The sequence below is a fragment of the Suillus bovinus genome (genome assembly GCF_016758785.1).
Source record: "Suillus bovinus strain UH-Sbo-P2 chromosome Unknown EDB93scaffold_55, whole genome shotgun sequence".
In the NCBI taxonomy this organism is placed as follows: Eukaryota; Fungi; Basidiomycota; class Agaricomycetes; order Boletales; family Suillaceae; genus Suillus; species Suillus bovinus.
The window spans coordinates 66,011-82,084 of record NW_024542111.1 but is presented as its reverse complement, the minus strand read 5'-3'; the positions used below and the strand labels follow the sequence as shown (position 1 = coordinate 82,084).

The window sequence follows — 16,074 nt, the reverse complement described above, 5'->3', positions numbered from 1 at the left end:
CATCCCCCTCCATTGGCCCACCCGTCTATACAATAAACTCTTACATGTGCCCACCCATCTATATAATACATATTCCACCACTCCCTCAGCCCACCCGACATCTTCGAGGATATATATAATATCAGCATAGATGGGCCCACCCATCTCCATCGGACATAATATCCCTCCCGGCCCATCCATCAACATTGGGGATATACATAACATCGGCCCATAGTCCGCTGGCCCGTCTTATACGGGATATTATGTAGGTTGGGTGACCCATATAATACGGAAATATGTCACTGTAATATGTGACCCAGCAGCTCCACCTGCTTGCGTCCCTCCCCAAGCTGATGCATGGACCAGCCCAACACATCAGGTCGTGTCTCTGATTCTTCCTGAGCCAGACAAAGCTGTATCAATTTTGTCGGTAAGCAGTGTGCATGTGATAAAAATAGGATAAAAGCACACTTGTTTGTTCTCGACTCTACCAAAATAAAAAGCTTGTATGGGGCTTATGGCTGTTAAGAATTGTCTGATGCCTACAAGTTGTCACGAGTACCTTTAACAAATCATTATTCTTTCTTGAATCTTCCTAAGTGTCAATACACAGCGCCTAAATCAAACCCTAACCCTACCTTGAAAGTGTCTATCATTCCTGAAATACCTTTAACGCCCACGACACGTGTCTTCGATGTGACTGATGAAGAAGACGAGTTCTTTGATTGTGAATAGATTAGATTAGATACGATAAGATAAGATATGGTCACGTGATGCTTCTTTAATATTCTACGATGTTCTATGGTACGATTCTCTTTTCTATTTTATGATTGGCTAGTAGTTGTAACTCAGTTTCAATCTCCTGTTTCAATAGTTGTATATAGTTAGCATGTCTTGGTCGATAGTTCCTTAGTTCAAACCTCTTGTATCTACATTGTAGCAATCCAAGACTGTACTTGCTCCTCTCTCTTTGTCCGATAACCTTAGATCGAGTCCTAGTCTCTGCCCAAGCATTAATTCATTATTTGGGTTGTGACACAAGTCGGATGTCGTGAAAAGTATAAGGATAATGTTGCTGCCTTGATTAGTTTAGCTTGAGGCAAGAGTTGCACTGTGCACAGGATGCAGGATTGAAAGATGAATTGGGTTGCGTCCAGAGAGATGTGAGACGCCTATGAGGTGTTGCATCTGAGGACGAGGCTTTGGGCATGAGTGCAAGTGCGGGCTGAGGTTCAGACCATGGAGCAACGGAGGAATTGACTAATGAGGGTGTTGCAGCAATAAGGTGGATGGTGGGGATATCAGGCTTTGTTGCAGGTGTTTCGAAGGGTGATGGTGAGCGGGTGCAAATGGTGTCAGTTGGTCGTGAGAGGAGTTGCAAAGGCATCTGGTCTCATGTGCAAGTAAAATTGATAATATGAAGAAACGGTCTTGAAAATGTTATATGCAGTTGTGGGCATATTAAAACAAGTCGTTGAGATCCGAAATGATGAAGCAAGCAAAGTAGAAAATGAAAAGGTGTCTTGAGTCATCGAGAATCGTGGTCAGTGGCGCATGGCCGCAGCTGATTTGTTCAGCAGCACAGCAGGTGAAAGTGTGAATAGGGTATCGAAAGATAATGCAGTGAGAACACGACTATGTGAGTGACGTGTGGATGGAGTGATAGAGGCAATTGTGTGTGATGTCGAGGTAAGAGAAAGTGCATGGGTCGTTATGTGATCTATGTTGGTTTAACTTGATTAGTTGTTTAATGAGATCGTCATGGTCTTGAAGTCTTGATGGTTTTCTGAGAGCAATTAAATTTGTTGGTGACCTGAATTACATAGCAGATGAAACGAAATCTAGCAGACATTAGTAGTCAATTGAGCAATATATTTCTTGTCTAGAGGATAAGTACATACCTAGGCGACAAAAGATGACTTACAGTGACAACTTGAACTTGCACACAAAAGAGACAAGAGCCCCCTCTATCTTCACCGCGGCCTTCCAGAAAGTCAAACTTATTTGGTTGTAAAAACAACGTGTAAATAAGATGTGAAATAACTCACGTGACCACTGTACACTGCTCTTGACCAGTTCCTGCTGTCATCACATATGATGACAACAACAATGGATACTTTCCCAGTGCCTACTAGCAGTGCGCATCAAGACATAGACATATTACCCGACTTCTAGTTGACATTGGGTCCCATTTCAAATATAAGATGGCAGTTGACAATGCTCAGTGATGGCCATATGGCTTGGCACCTTCTGCCATCGTCATCTGCCTTCCCAGTTATGGAAGGTACTGTGATGCCGAAATATCAAGAAGATTTAGATGTGCGCCATAAATTTAGGTGCGATCAATGACAATTTTGATGTACTTACAAGATCATGTTCTGTGGTTGATCTTCACTTTGTCGTATTACAATTGTGTCTCCACCAGCGTCATTGAAAGTGCCTATTACATTCTGATTAGACTGATACACTAGATTTTTAGCGAGAATCACCCAAGTGGCACTGTGGCACAACTAGGCTGTCCTGCAACCTCTAACTGAGTCATTGGGGCTATCTGGCCCTGTTGAAGCATCTGCTTCTGATCCTACAACCGGCACCGCATCATGGTGGGTACAGACCTACAGCAGAGGATCTCCTCGCTCTCACTTGGAAGTTGGAAGCCATCTGGCCCTAAATTTGGAGCTTCTGCTCCAACTTCGAAGTTCTGGACATCTGTCTTCATGGCAACTGGGTGGGTAAAGTATTCTCGAGCCCCTTTGAATCTTGATGCTCCATTTAACCTTGACTGCCGCCTTTTGCTGATGTGTTCTCAAACAGTTTTGCACGCGGCTTTGGGTGATTGTGTGCCTGTGAACCAAAGTCAATTTCTGTTGCGGCCTGCATATGCAACAATGTTCAATGACTTGGATGGCTTGCTTGAAGGTCTCACTCTCTGATGAGCACTTCGCACTGATGTATTTACATATGGTTAATAGTACACTGCACTGTCAAGAGTTCGGATTCCAGAATGGATGCAACATTCGAGCATTGCAGCCACACACGAACGAGGAAAGGGATGCGGAGAATGTAGTTTACTCTTTGTGACTGCTGTCAAGAGAGCCGAGAGAGTGAGAAAATAAAAGATGTCTGCAGGCGAGCGTATTGCTTGTTCTATGTAAAGAACATTGATATATCAGAACTTGTCATGATATCATGATTGGCTTGAAATCAAGATCACCTACTAAGTCTACTGTAATGTATAATGCACCATGAACGTGTCGACATGAGATAGCTACTCAAAAGTATGACAAGTATGATTAAGATGCTCATAAAATAATGCCTTCTGAACACTGGTCAGTGAACCTGTTCTCTCTATCAAAGATTTATAGCAAAGCTCATTGTCAGGTGTGTCGAATTCACCATCTACAAACCACCCATTGATGCACCACCTCAACCCCCAGCTACAAAAAGTTCCTCCAAGTGCCATGGTGGTGATGAGCTGATCTTCCCAACCAGATGTATTGAACGACATGTAACGGATGAATTGCCTCTGTAGAAGAAAATACTCCAGAAATGTCATGATCGCACAATGCCCGAATGGAACTCGAACAAGTTCAACTTGCCCACTGTCTGTCTGTCACTGAAGTAATATTAGAGTCGAGTGAGATATCATAGAGTAGCATACAAACCTGCACCATTTCATCTAGATATCAAAAATCAATCAGTAATGAGACCACCCTTGTAATCTGCAAGGAAATGGTGCTCCCTGTGGCGGATACTCAGAGTGATATGTCATAGATGCCTATTATGAACACTTGGTTGAAGTCCTCAAAGCCATCATGAATTGATTTTAGGATGCCCTTCAACCTCTTGATTTTGTGTTTGCCCTCTATCCTCGACTTCCACTTTGTTAATTCCTCTGTTGTTGCAAACGTGAGTTAGTATGAAACAGTTATATAACAAATACATGCTGTTTGCGCAAGAATTGACCACATGGTTAAGTGAATCCTTTGCCCATGTATTTAGTTGTAGCTGGGAGGGAAATAGCGAGTTCTGGAACACAAAATTCATCAAGTGTTCCCACGTATTTGCCTTTACATTTTTGATCAACAAAAATGGTACAAAGACCATCGGTGACTCTGATGAAGTTATGGTGGGTATACTAGTAGGGAGAACCTCGGAACCAAGAAACTTTTGCTGCTTCGCCACCTGAGGGTACACATCGTCCATCATCCTCCTCTGGCCCAACATATTCACGAAAGACTCAGATGTAGAATCAAGAATGATCGAGCCGGAAACGCCCAAACCTGATTGATCTGATAGGGTTGGAGCTACCTGGCTCAGGCTATGCTCAGAAGAGAAATCAACGGGTCTCAAAGCTGGGAGTAGAGCTGGTGCAGTAGTGCCCATGCTATGATTATGGAAGGTGCTCAGGCTTGGATTGTAAATAGGTAATTCTGGCCCAGCACCTTGGCGAAACACCTGCCGCTCTGAAACCGAGCTGAGATGCAGCTGTGTGTGTAAGTCTGTGCAGCTGTTGCTACTTGTGGACACCTGAGTGTAGGAGGGATATGAATGGTGGTGGTCATAGGAGCTGGAGCTGGAGCCTGGCCCAAGATCATCAGCGAATGTTGGCTCTGTGACCTGAGGTACCAGTTGCTCCCTATGAAAAGAGGTCAGCTCCTGCAAGTGTGCTGTGATGTTTGGCTGCTGGGCTACCACACCGTCATAGTGATGGTGCCAGGACATGTTTCCTTGGCTCCCACTCAGGCTAGACAATGTGGCAGAGTGTGATCCTGCATGCAAGTATGAGTAGCTGCCATCACCGACAGACTGGTGCATATTGGAGGGATATGTAGAGCAAGACACCTTAGGATCGTTCAAATTCAGAGTTGATCTGGAGAGATAAGATTCTGGGTGTGGCAGGTCATGCACCCCAGTGAGAGATTCCAAGTCTTGTGAGTGTGTGATGTCCTGCAGCGCTACAGCATGCGAATGAGAGTAGTCGGGATGACCGTGACTTGGGTTGAGGCTGGACAGACTCGGAGGTGTGTGCTGATACCAGCCTCTTTGGGACATTGTTCACTTGGTGAATGACTTAAACTCAGTAGGATGGTGGATCGTTGAGTTGAAGAGCTTGAAGAACCTGAAAACTGTTCCATCGTGGCCAGGCCGGCTCTTACTGGTCGGCTGATGCATCCTATCGCTTAACTACATATTAGTTGTCATGATCTGTTTGACCTACCTCAAGGCCTTCCTATCAGCCGCAGTGGCCCCTGAACCCTTTTCCAATCTCGTGCAAGACCGTCCATTTTTTTGCAGTGATTACTTTCAAATTCTGTTCTAGTCAGTAGCTCAAAATGGCAACCATTCAAATATTAATTCCCGCTCAGTGCTCAACTTTAGGGTTCAATCGCTGATCCCGAATAACATACAAAGTCCGGCTGCAGCCAGTCAGTTCTGAATTGAGCTAGTAACTAATACTACAGCCTGAGTACAGCTGATTCAAATACATAATAATGCCGCTTATCTTTATGTCCTTTAGCCTGTGCATCCTTCTTCCACACCAGATCCAATCTTGTAAGTTACCAATGACACTCCCACCCTAGGCTTGATTGTGTGATCTGGAAGTCACTGTGTGACTGCCATCTGGAGGATGGTCCCAGTTTTCCCAGTTTTCCAATCAGTGTCACACACCGTCACAGCAGCCCATTTGAACTCCGAACTCATCCAGCTCAGCGCTAAGCACTATTAAATCCAGAAAAAATTAGATTCCCACTTCGCAGATGTGACAAATCGAACTCAGTGCACGAGGGGACTGAACAGCCAAACAGTAGATGTTCATAGTACTAGCCTAGATGTACGATATTTCATCCCTACTGGACTGGATTGTCTGGTGGGGCGAACATTCTGTAAGCCTGTTTCTCTACTGTCAGCATAGAACTAAACTTACATAAGATGAAAAAAAGTACGATGTAGTACTCAAGAATGTCATCCCATGTCTTGCTAGTAGTCTGTGCTAAGCCAGCCTTAACAGCGGGCTTAACATGTCCATGCTAGTGGATGCAACACTGGCGCCCGACCCCTATCTAGATCCATTGCCTGTCAGTGCGACGTGGACAAGAGCAAATCATATACAAACTTAGGGTCGGACACCGTGACTGAATCCAGACCATCTGCATCATATTGTTAATTCTTCATAGGGGCATTGAGTGAGATGCATGCCAGGCAACTAAAACAGACACCTCGTAGACGTGCCAGGTAGAATGCATCATGATAGAAATCCCACTGAGATGTCATGTATGACCACAACGAGGTCCAGAAAGAACGTGATAGAGATGAGTCGGAACTTGAGATGACTCAGAGTCCAAACATTATGTGCGCTAACATTTGTGTGAATGGTGGGCGGCACATGGCGTACACGAAACAGACACTCTGATGATTCTCAGTGAGAATCACAATGAGAATCATGTCCTCAGCCCTCAGTGAAGTAAGAGGCGGAAAAAAAATGTTGCATTGACTGCAGGGCAGATACTAGAGTATCTAGAGTATGTGTCATAAGATAATTACAGTGGTGCTCAGGGTAAGTGTCACATACCTTCTCTGCTTTGAAGCTCTGTGAATTGCCAGTAGCTTCCTAGAAAAGCTTTGGGCCAATGGTTTGCGATAATAGAGTAGAAACTCCAAAAGGGCCTGACGGCTTTGAACCAAACAGTTACTACAGGTGGTGTTGGAGCAGAAGCGCCAAAATTGGACCAGATGGCCTCAGTTCATGGTGTTAGAGCAGAAGCTCAACAATTTGGGCCAGATGGCCTCAGTTTGTGGTGTCAGACAGAAAAGAGAAAATAGTTGACGAAATTTGTGATATACAGATTGCACTTCTCAAAGGGACTTGGCCTTATGGATTGGGAGGGAGCCCAAAGAGAAGAGGTGTTGTAGTATTTGGTTGGGAGAAAATGTTGTGGGTGTGGGGCAGTGGACCTAAGTTGAAATTAGTCAAAAATGATATTGCTGAGCACCAAAAAACTTACCTGTGGCTACCATAGTAGTCCAGGCCTACATTATGGTCATCCCTGCCCCAAGCGCTGGTTCCTGAAGTGCTGTTGATGGTTGTCGAGTGTGCCAGTGGCCGGTGTTGCATAGTGCCATATGCTGGATCTCCCCACATGTGCTGCCCACAATAGGTATGTGGTTGTGGCACAAATGAGGTGTTGGGAGAACACGAGACGCCAGGAGTACTAAGTGGAGTTGGCGAGTTGGATGGCTGCGAACGTGCAAGCTAGTAATAGTGTAAATTAGTCCAAGTCTGATCTTAAAAAACGAGCTACAGTTACAGCAAGCAGAGCTTGTGCATACTCATCAGATTCCCAAGCCATCAGAAAGCAGCTATTATGGGTATCAACTCACGTTCTCGCTGTTCAAATAAATCTTACCTGGGCCGCTAGTGATGGTTTCCCCTGCACTGAATGACTTTTGATTATCAACACAACAGAGTGCTCGTTATTTGTGAGTATTGACGGATGCCAGGTGCCTGCTGAACGTCAGGCACGGCCCACCAAAACTTGAAGCACACTCCATGCATGGCATTCAAGTTCCGTCAGAGGACAAGTGCGTGTTGTTTGTAATGAGGTAACAACCCAAGGCTCAGCAGGTACCTGGTAATTATTGTTGTATTTTAGATGATATATGCCAGGTCCCAGTGATGCAAGGATTTGGTTGGTACGACATAGAAGACATTGATTTGACACTAAATAAAACAGTATATACATAATGTGGATTGACATGAAAGGTGAAGGAATTAAGTATATGCACAAATTTGACCGGATCTACCTGGTAAGCAGAATTAGTCCAAGCTTCATTACACAGGAAGATTTCAATCACCTCAGTCATCAGACTCTGTGGAATTCCTTGAAGTTCCATGCATAGATCCAAAACTATGGTCTTCATCCAAACTTGTAGCACTAGCATCTGATTCTATATGAATTGCTTGCAAGGAATCTTTAGCAACAACATTATTTGCAGGCGGATGGAAATGTGCACAAGCATATGCCTCGATATCATTAAGCTCTTCATCCACCACAGCAAACGATGTTGCATCATCATCATATACATTGACAGTACACTCCTTTTGTTCTTCAAGCCCTTCCTTTGTTGTACAACTTACAAGTTGCTTAAACAAGGTGTTGAGTGACTCTGAAGCTGCATTAGCATATGTTTGTGCTTCACGCTCGAGAATCATGTGCAGAAGCTTTGAGTGTTGCTCAATGGCCTCAATATGCCAAGCTGTTGTCAGAGCGCACAAGCACCTCCATTCAACCTCAGCATGCTGGGTGACGACAGCCTGAGCGAGAGCCTCCAAAGACAGATTCTTCAAGGTATGCCCAAGTATATCTTTGTTCTAAAATGATATTTGACAATAAGTAATCTGTGGATCATAGACTAACATACCTTTTGAACATCCAACAGATTCTTGGAACCTTTGCACCCATGAACACTCCCACCGACAAGGTGCTCTGCTAACGTGAGACCACTTCTTTGATATGGCTTGGGTTTTTCTCTTGCACATCTTGTATAAGAAGATAGATGGGTAAGTATTGAAGGGGATGATATAGGGGCATTAATTCCATCTCCTGATGAAAAATTTCCAGTGGTTGATGGTGATGATGAATGGTGAAGTTTCTGGTGTGAAATATGACGACAGGGGTCTGTTGAGAGTCGGAGCGCTGTCTAAACCCTCTTCTGGTATGTTTTTCCTGCCATAGTTGGGATCAGCCCCTCTCGTGGAGCTTAGAGGAGAAGCAAGATGGGAATGTGGCATGCTCATATTCAGGTGAGCTCCAGGCTGGGTAGTACTAGGTGCAACGCAGAGGATTCAGATAGCGGAGGGACAGAGAGACAGAGGGATGGAGTTTGAAGGGTACTAACTCGCCAGCTTTTTATAAATACTTCTTATCAGCATTTTCCCTTTCACCAGGAAAAACTTTAGATCTGTGTAGGTGCTGCTACCAACAGAACAGCAGCGCTTAAACACAAACATTTGCAGCAGCATTGGACCTTCGACGTATGGATGTCTATAATCAGCACTAGAGCTGCGCAATGTGTTGTAAGTTCATATCACCAGGTACAAGTCCACCCAAGTCCCGCATTGACACATGTTCGCCACATGGCATCATAATATAGCCTAATATGTCGTGTCCAAACAGGGTAAACAATGTTGGTGACATGAAGTTTCTGAACCAAATCCAGAAGGTGTTACATATAGTAAGAGCATGTTAAGGCCCGTGAGTATATTCACAAGTGGGGAAATACTGTCGATGGTTCGAAGGTTGAAGACACTCTTGGAGAGGGTTCTTGGGTACCCACCTTGGTATGCGTAGATACTTCCTCATCATTTCCGATACACTTAAAACTACCTGCTCATAGAATCGATTTGTCAAGAAGCTTGGTCCACTCAGCCTCGACTCATTCTGAATGCTTGTTGTTAACTTCATGCATGAGTGCGAGTTGGGCACCTGGAAGTCACTCTTCACCCATCTAATTAGGCTTCTGTATGCTCTTGCTCAGGGTAGTCAGCTAGTCTCCACCCTCGATCACAGGTGCGGGGAGTTCATATAGAATTGGTGTTATAACAACTTCTAATTTTACCGTAGATTTCGCCAGGTCCCTACATTTGGCAATGGCGTCATTCGAAAGTTTGCAAATAAGACCTCGGAGATGAAAAGATTGGCAGCGCGTGACTTCGAAGACATCTTACAGGTTTTTTCTGTTATTTTATCATTATTATCATTGCGCTCATCCCTATCATTAGTGTTCTATTCCAGTTTTCGAGGGGCTGTTCCCCACTGACCACAATGCAGCTGTGCAGTCTCTGCTATATCAGTTTGCACAGTGGCATGCGCTCGCCAAGCTCAGGATGCACTCAGACTCTACAGTAATCTTTCTTGAAGATATATTCAAGAAGCTCTCTCAGAGGTTGCGGAAATTTCAATGCGACACTTGTGCTGCTTTCGCTATGATCAAGTTACCAAGAGAAAAAGCAGCTCAACTACGGAGGCTTGCTTGGCGTTCTGAAAATACCTCCTCTACAGAATCAAGTAGTCCAAGAGTAAAGAAGTTCAATCTCAACACCTACAAGTTTCACTGCAATGGGTGATTACGTGAGAACCATTAAGCTCTTTGGGACAACAGATTCTTTCACTACTCAAATGGTATGTACATGTTACACTTCCGCTATCCACCTGACATGAGGTTTGGCCAGGGAGAACTTGCACACAGAACTCTCAAGGCCTTTTATCCACTGACAAGCAAATTATATACCCCAGGACAGTTAGCAAAGCACGAATGCAGACGCCGTGTGCTTCGACGCATAGCAGAAATTGGGGGTGTAACCTCCGGCCTTGATAGCCATTCACCCACCGATGTCCCCCCTTCCATGTCCTCTAGAAGCCACCACCATATTGTGACCACTCAAAGCAATACAATCAATTTATTCACATTCCTTCGAGAACATGGTGGCGATCCAGCAGTTAAGGTAGGCACAATACTACAAGTGGAATGCACCTCACACGCCTTTCACAATGATTGTCAGGATTTTGTACTGAGACTCAAGGACCACATCCTTTACAGGCTTCGGGAACTTGACATTACCTATTGTGACCACACATTCATGGATGAAGATCACAACTCAGTAATCATTCCTAACAACATGATCTATTCAGTCCAGACCATGCAGGTCAATTACACAATATATGATCTCAGACGCAAGTATGATACCATCAGCCCTCAGACACATGCTGATGTTATGGTGCTTTCGGGGGAAACAACACCCAGCCATCCATATTGGTATGCCCACATACTGGGCATCTATCATGTAGAAACATGGCTGAATGATGGAGGTTCACCTGTGAAGCAGCACCTCGAAGTTCTCTTTGTGAGGTGGCTAGCACCATTGCAGACCCATATGTCCGGCATGAAGCATGCTCATCTTCCCAAGGTTGCCTTTGTAGAGGAAGTAGACCCTGACACATTTGGGTTTCTCAATCCAAGGCAGGTGATCCGAGGAGCTCATCTGATTCCTGTGTTTGCATCAGGACATGGTACAAGCTCCCTTCGCTATGGTGAATCACTAGCCCATCTTCTTCTCCTTCATCTGCACTATCATGTTCATCTTCTAGCTCCTTGTCACTAAACTCATCATTACATTCTTTGTGACCCTCATCATCACTGACCTCTTCGTGGTCTGCATCCTCAACAATATCCATGACATATTGCCAGTCAGAATCCCTATTCTGGCCAACACCAAAGTGAGTATATCACATGAACATATCACAGTCAACAAATCTGACTCAAAGGTTGAGTATTAACACAACATAGAAAGGGATATCCATACTCACATTCCAATGTAGTACTCTTCCCAGTCATCTAGCTCCCCCCCAGGATGGGGAAGATGATGACATGTTTGATGACCTCCTCTTGTTTTAAATGAAGTCTTGTTTGTCACTAGAAGATGTGCTTTCAATTTCTATCGGATTTATAGGACTGGTGATTACAGACAACTAAAAGCACCAGGAAATCATTCCCAACTCCCATGTAGTAATGAGGGAAGGGTCATTATCGGACAGATACATATAATTCTCTCTGCTTTCTTTGTGCTCTGAGACAGATTGAATTTCCATCAATGATTTGTCTATTACAGTGATCACGCCTGCGAAAAGACTCAATACATATTCTGATTGTGCAATTGCATGATAAGTATGTGGATACACAGAACAACTTGAGCAGGAATACACTTGTAAAAGTTTTGGAAATCTAAAGGAAAAGCAACGCGCCCCTCAAAAAACACAGAAGACACAGAACTGAGGGATGCATGCAATACTTTGAAGAAATATTTATCATGTTGCAAGGAATAAGAATACGAGGGAAATGAACTCACAGGGGCTCCACCATGCCACTAGATTCTCGACATCCTCCAGTAGCATAGCCAGATAATGCTCGAGCTCCTGGCAAGACCATTGATGAGCTGTGTCATGTGAGGAGCAAGTTTTGTTCACGTCACACATCTAACTATCACGATAGCTGTACAAACATTGACCCTGGCACGAGAGGGATGGTACGTCAACAAAATGTGTTGCCATGACAGATGAAGAGGGACACAATAATACTTAACAAACTAGACTCAGATACTAAGTTAGCACGAAGACAGTTTATCGAGAGACCCATGGACTTACCACATCTTCAAGCATCATGATTCATGATAGATCATAATACTATACAATTTCAGATATGTCCATCAAGATATTGTTGACTACAGGGTTCGAGATATTTCAGTGAATGAACTGATATTGGATTCTGCGGGCATAGCTTAGACCAGAACGAACTTTGGCATAACAATGTTATGTAATAATAATCACATGCACCACATCTTGAATCTGGTTCATTCCGCTGTCAGGCCCTTTTGCTCCACAACCACAAGCTGTTAGGATTGAGGCCATCTGGTCCAAATTTTGGAACTACTGCTCTATCTAATACCATGAACTGAGGCCATCTGGCCCAAATTGTTGAGCTTCTGCTCTAACACCATGAACTGAGGCCATCTGGTCCAATTTTGGCGCTTCTGCTCCAACACCACCTGTAGTAACTGTTTGGTTCAAAGCCGTCAGGCCCTTTTGGAGTTTCTACTCTATTATCGCAAACCATTGGCCCAAAGCTTTTCTAGGAAGCTACTGGCAATTCACAGAGCTTCAAAGCAGAGAAGGTATGTGACACTTACCCTGAGCACCACTGTGTAATTATCTTATGACACATACTCTAGATACTCTAGTATCTGCCTGCAGTCAATGCAACACTTTTTTTCCACCTCTTACTTCGCTGAGGGCTGAGGACATGATTCTCATTGTGATCCTCACTGAGAATCATTAGAGTGTCTGTTTCGTGTACGCCATGTGCCACCCACCATTCACACAAATGTTAGCACACATAATGTTTGGACTCTGAGTCATCTCAAGTTCTGACTCATCTCTACCACATTCTTTCTGGACCTCGCTGTGGCCACACATGACATCTCAGTGGGATTTCTATCATGATGCATTCTACCTGGCACATCTATGAGGTGTGTCTGTTTTAGTTGCCTGGCATGCGTCTCACTCAACGCCCCTATGAAGAATCAACAATATGATGCAGATGGTCTGGATTCAGCGCTGTCATGCCTCCATGTGCTCCCTAGTCATGAGTTTTTTGTTCTTATTCTTCTTTTCAATACTCACCCTACCTAGTCCACTAGCAGCCACCCTCATTAATTGCGACATCTCACACTGCTCTTTCACAGTACTCGCATATACCTGCTCGTAAATGCTCCCTCAAACAGAATGACATGCCTAATGTTAGTGCCAAGCCACTTGCAGACACTCTTGTGGCCCACACTGCCTTCTCATATTTCACCGCCTCCTCATATTTAGTGGACCGCCTATACCTAAAGTTGAATCTACACATAAGTAGGACAGAAATAGACCAAGTTTATTTTAAACATTAGCAAGTGGACAAGCGAGAGTTTTGCAACTTTCACTGACAAGTTGGTGGTTCCGCCTAGCATCGGTCGGTCTGTTCAGGCTATTACTAAGTGCAAGTGCACCTAACACAGGTTCAACAGCTCTCATACAGCTTTGAGCCGTGACTGGGTCCATTGAGGAACATGCTGCCTCCTAGGTATATTGGATACATGGTTTTGGCCCTGTCGTTGAAAGCTGCATGAGTTGTATTGAAGCTATCATTGTCATGATGCTCATGCTAAGTGGGAAGGCAAGCACTTGTGTTTGCTGCTATTTGTGACGTTGATTGCCTTTGGTGAATAAAGATCTTGGTGCCAAGTACTACTACAATGTACTACTCATCAACGATACACCGGAGTCAATAATCAACCAGATGTGACCGTCTTGGAGATCATGAATTTTGCTACCGAGGAAGCAAGTGCCTTTTCTACTAGTTCGTCTGAAACAAGACAGATATTCTTGCTGGTATTAATGTGAGTAAACACGATGACATTGCTAAAATCTATTATGATAACAGGTGAACGGAAGTCTCGCCACCCAGCGGCTTGCATTCCATACCTAACTACACTCAGGTCAAACACTATGCAGTCATGCCAGCATATAGTTCATAAGGTTAGACATCGCTTGGTTTGCATACAGTATGCCGTAGGCCGTCCCAAAATGGTACGTATGTGTTTAGGCAATGCATCAAATGTGTTTGGCTAACATTACTCCTAAGCCTTTCCCTTATCAGCATATACACGTTTTGGGATCTTTGCTGATGCTGCCAGATAACTGTATCATATAAAGCAGGAACAGGATAAAGTCAGTCCTGACCTATGTCCCACTCTTCCCAATCGCTCTCCCTTCCCCTCCTCGCTGTGTAAGATCATGTCTGAGACCATGGATGCTGCCTCCCATCCCCCAGCATCGTCACAGTCACTAACAGTAGCAACATCTGATAGTGCTCTCCAGAAGTGAAAGATCACAACCTTGGAAGAAAGGTTACAGGAGTTGGAGTCAGGCCAAGCGATCAAACAAAGGTACAGATATTGATTACATCTAGTTCAGTTTATTCACTATTATTGTCAGGGAGTCAAAGTACTTCATGTTGAAAGGAAGAGGCATCAGATGCATAGTGGCATTATTTAATAATATTGAAGACCTAATAGCTGAGAATAACAGGAGGTGTGAGAATGACGAGTTGGATGAAAATTTGACTATTGAGTAATTCTTTTACCTGCATCTTATGATTGCTAGTCATTGGTTGATCATCACAGTCAAGATTGTTTACAAAGCAGCTACATTGCCCTTAATCATGCCCTCCCATGGTTTCACCAGAAGGCTTTGGAAATGGAATACAATGATTATGTGCAAATGCTAAAAAAGGTGTGATTTTCCAGTGTAAACAGTTTGCCTTCTGCTTAGGTGTTATTCAGCTTAGACAGGGTGCTGATGGTGCTCGAGGGGATGATACCTCAAAGCTCAAGAATCTCGTTGTTGACTGGGTCAATCGTGAATTCAAGCCTGATCCCTCCGTCAACCCCAATGATAAAAACTGTCATGGATTCATCAACGATGCATGCGGTAGACTCCTCTGTCCAACTGAGCTGGACTGGAACAAGGCAATGTAACTATCTCACTCAGTGTTCTACACAACACTAACGTCAGTCTGTCAGAGTCAGAGCAGGGATCAGGGATTGTGCAGATGGCTTTGTTGTGACCGAAATGTCCTGACCAGCATTCCTGTACGACAAGTACATGGCTGATCAGGACAATCTAGAGGAAGGCCTTTTCAAAAGCACTATTTTGCTGCAGGTTAGTCATATACAAATAGGTTGAAAACTCGAAAGATCTTACTTTAGCAGGCCTTCAAGGCCATATTTACGTCTCCCTCCTCCGCAAAGGAGGTTGCCGGTGATGGTGATGGTGCGGATGTCATCGAAAATAACCGACATGCAGGAAGGGATGTCTATTCTGGCAAAAAAGTAAAAACACATGTTGCGCATATCACTAAGATGCACAGAGTCACACCCTGCTCAATTGCATATGTATCTTGTCAAGTAGGTGGTTTTTTCGAGCTTCTTTACTGAGTGCTAACAATATGCGACAAGTTACAATTCACACTTTCTTCTGTGACCTCGTGGTGTTTGGTTGATGGAGATTTCAACTACATACTGTTCTGGCAAATATTGTAGATTTCTTTGAAAAGCCTCCTGGTCGACTAGCACAGCAAAAAGTCAACCGGCTTCTAGCATGGTGGATGAGGTGCATTTTTTTACATACTTAATAGCCTTAACTGATTTATATTTCTTAGGAAAGTCTTCGGTACAAGTTGCCATGCAGAAATTAGTGACGGGGCAAGTCTGTAAATGCTCTCGCAAGGCAGAGAGCAGCAAGCAGATGATGCTACTTTTGGTTCAGAATAGTAGTAGTCAAGAGGTGTGCAAATTTGCAATATAGGATATACACCTCTCGCAACTTCAGAGGCCCCCCCCCCCCCCCCCACCCCTCTGTCACAGTGACAGTAACACCAATATATCCATATATGGTGACCGTTCGATCATTTTCATCCGGGCGCACAAGAGAAAAACAA

General features: G+C 44.1%; 4 protein-coding genes across 4 annotated transcripts; 2 read left to right on the top strand and 2 right to left on the bottom strand.

The window, feature by feature from the left end:
- Positions 1-1,738: 1,738 nt before the first annotated feature.
- EDB93DRAFT_1106201 (uncharacterized protein) lies at positions 1,739-5,034 on the bottom strand (the record flags this gene model as incomplete). Its single annotated transcript, XM_041447593.1, has 11 exons — positions 1,739-1,792; positions 1,904-1,978; positions 2,028-2,058; positions 2,347-2,419; positions 2,599-2,703; positions 2,757-2,853; positions 3,198-3,247; positions 3,376-3,505; positions 3,544-3,595; positions 3,645-3,658; positions 4,054-5,034. 11 exons carry the CDS (start codon positions 5,032-5,034, stop codon positions 1,739-1,741), a joined length of 1,662 nt encoding a protein of 553 aa, XP_041304870.1.
- Positions 5,035-6,430: 1,396 nt separating this feature from the next.
- On the bottom strand, positions 6,431-8,779 carry EDB93DRAFT_1106200 (uncharacterized protein; the record flags this gene model as incomplete). Its single annotated transcript, XM_041447592.1, has 10 exons — positions 6,431-6,498; positions 6,554-6,673; positions 6,848-6,936; positions 6,987-7,234; positions 7,389-7,412; positions 7,512-7,610; positions 7,786-7,929; positions 8,120-8,353; positions 8,404-8,521; positions 8,652-8,779. The coding sequence occupies 10 exons, from the start codon at positions 8,777-8,779 to the stop codon at positions 6,431-6,433; spliced, it is 1,272 nt and encodes a 423-aa protein (XP_041304869.1).
- A 647-nt stretch (positions 8,780-9,426) lies between these two features.
- On the top strand, positions 9,427-11,436 carry EDB93DRAFT_1253157 (uncharacterized protein; the record flags this gene model as incomplete). The annotated part of the gene is made up of 9 exons (XM_041453409.1): positions 9,427-9,551; positions 9,606-9,711; positions 9,764-10,060; positions 10,128-10,163; positions 10,214-10,486; positions 10,544-11,005; positions 11,046-11,072; positions 11,130-11,311; positions 11,361-11,436. 9 exons carry the CDS (start codon positions 9,427-9,429, stop codon positions 11,434-11,436), a joined length of 1,584 nt encoding a protein of 527 aa, XP_041304868.1.
- Positions 11,437-14,369: 2,933 nt separating this feature from the next.
- On the top strand, positions 14,370-15,850 carry EDB93DRAFT_1106199 (uncharacterized protein; the record flags this gene model as incomplete). The annotated part of the gene is made up of 9 exons (XM_041447591.1): positions 14,370-14,455; positions 14,571-14,666; positions 14,759-14,867; positions 14,918-15,065; positions 15,220-15,296; positions 15,347-15,466; positions 15,505-15,541; positions 15,677-15,746; positions 15,796-15,850. The coding sequence occupies 9 exons, from the start codon at positions 14,370-14,372 to the stop codon at positions 15,848-15,850; spliced, it is 798 nt and encodes a 265-aa protein (XP_041304867.1).
- Positions 15,851-16,074: the final 224 nt, after the last annotated feature.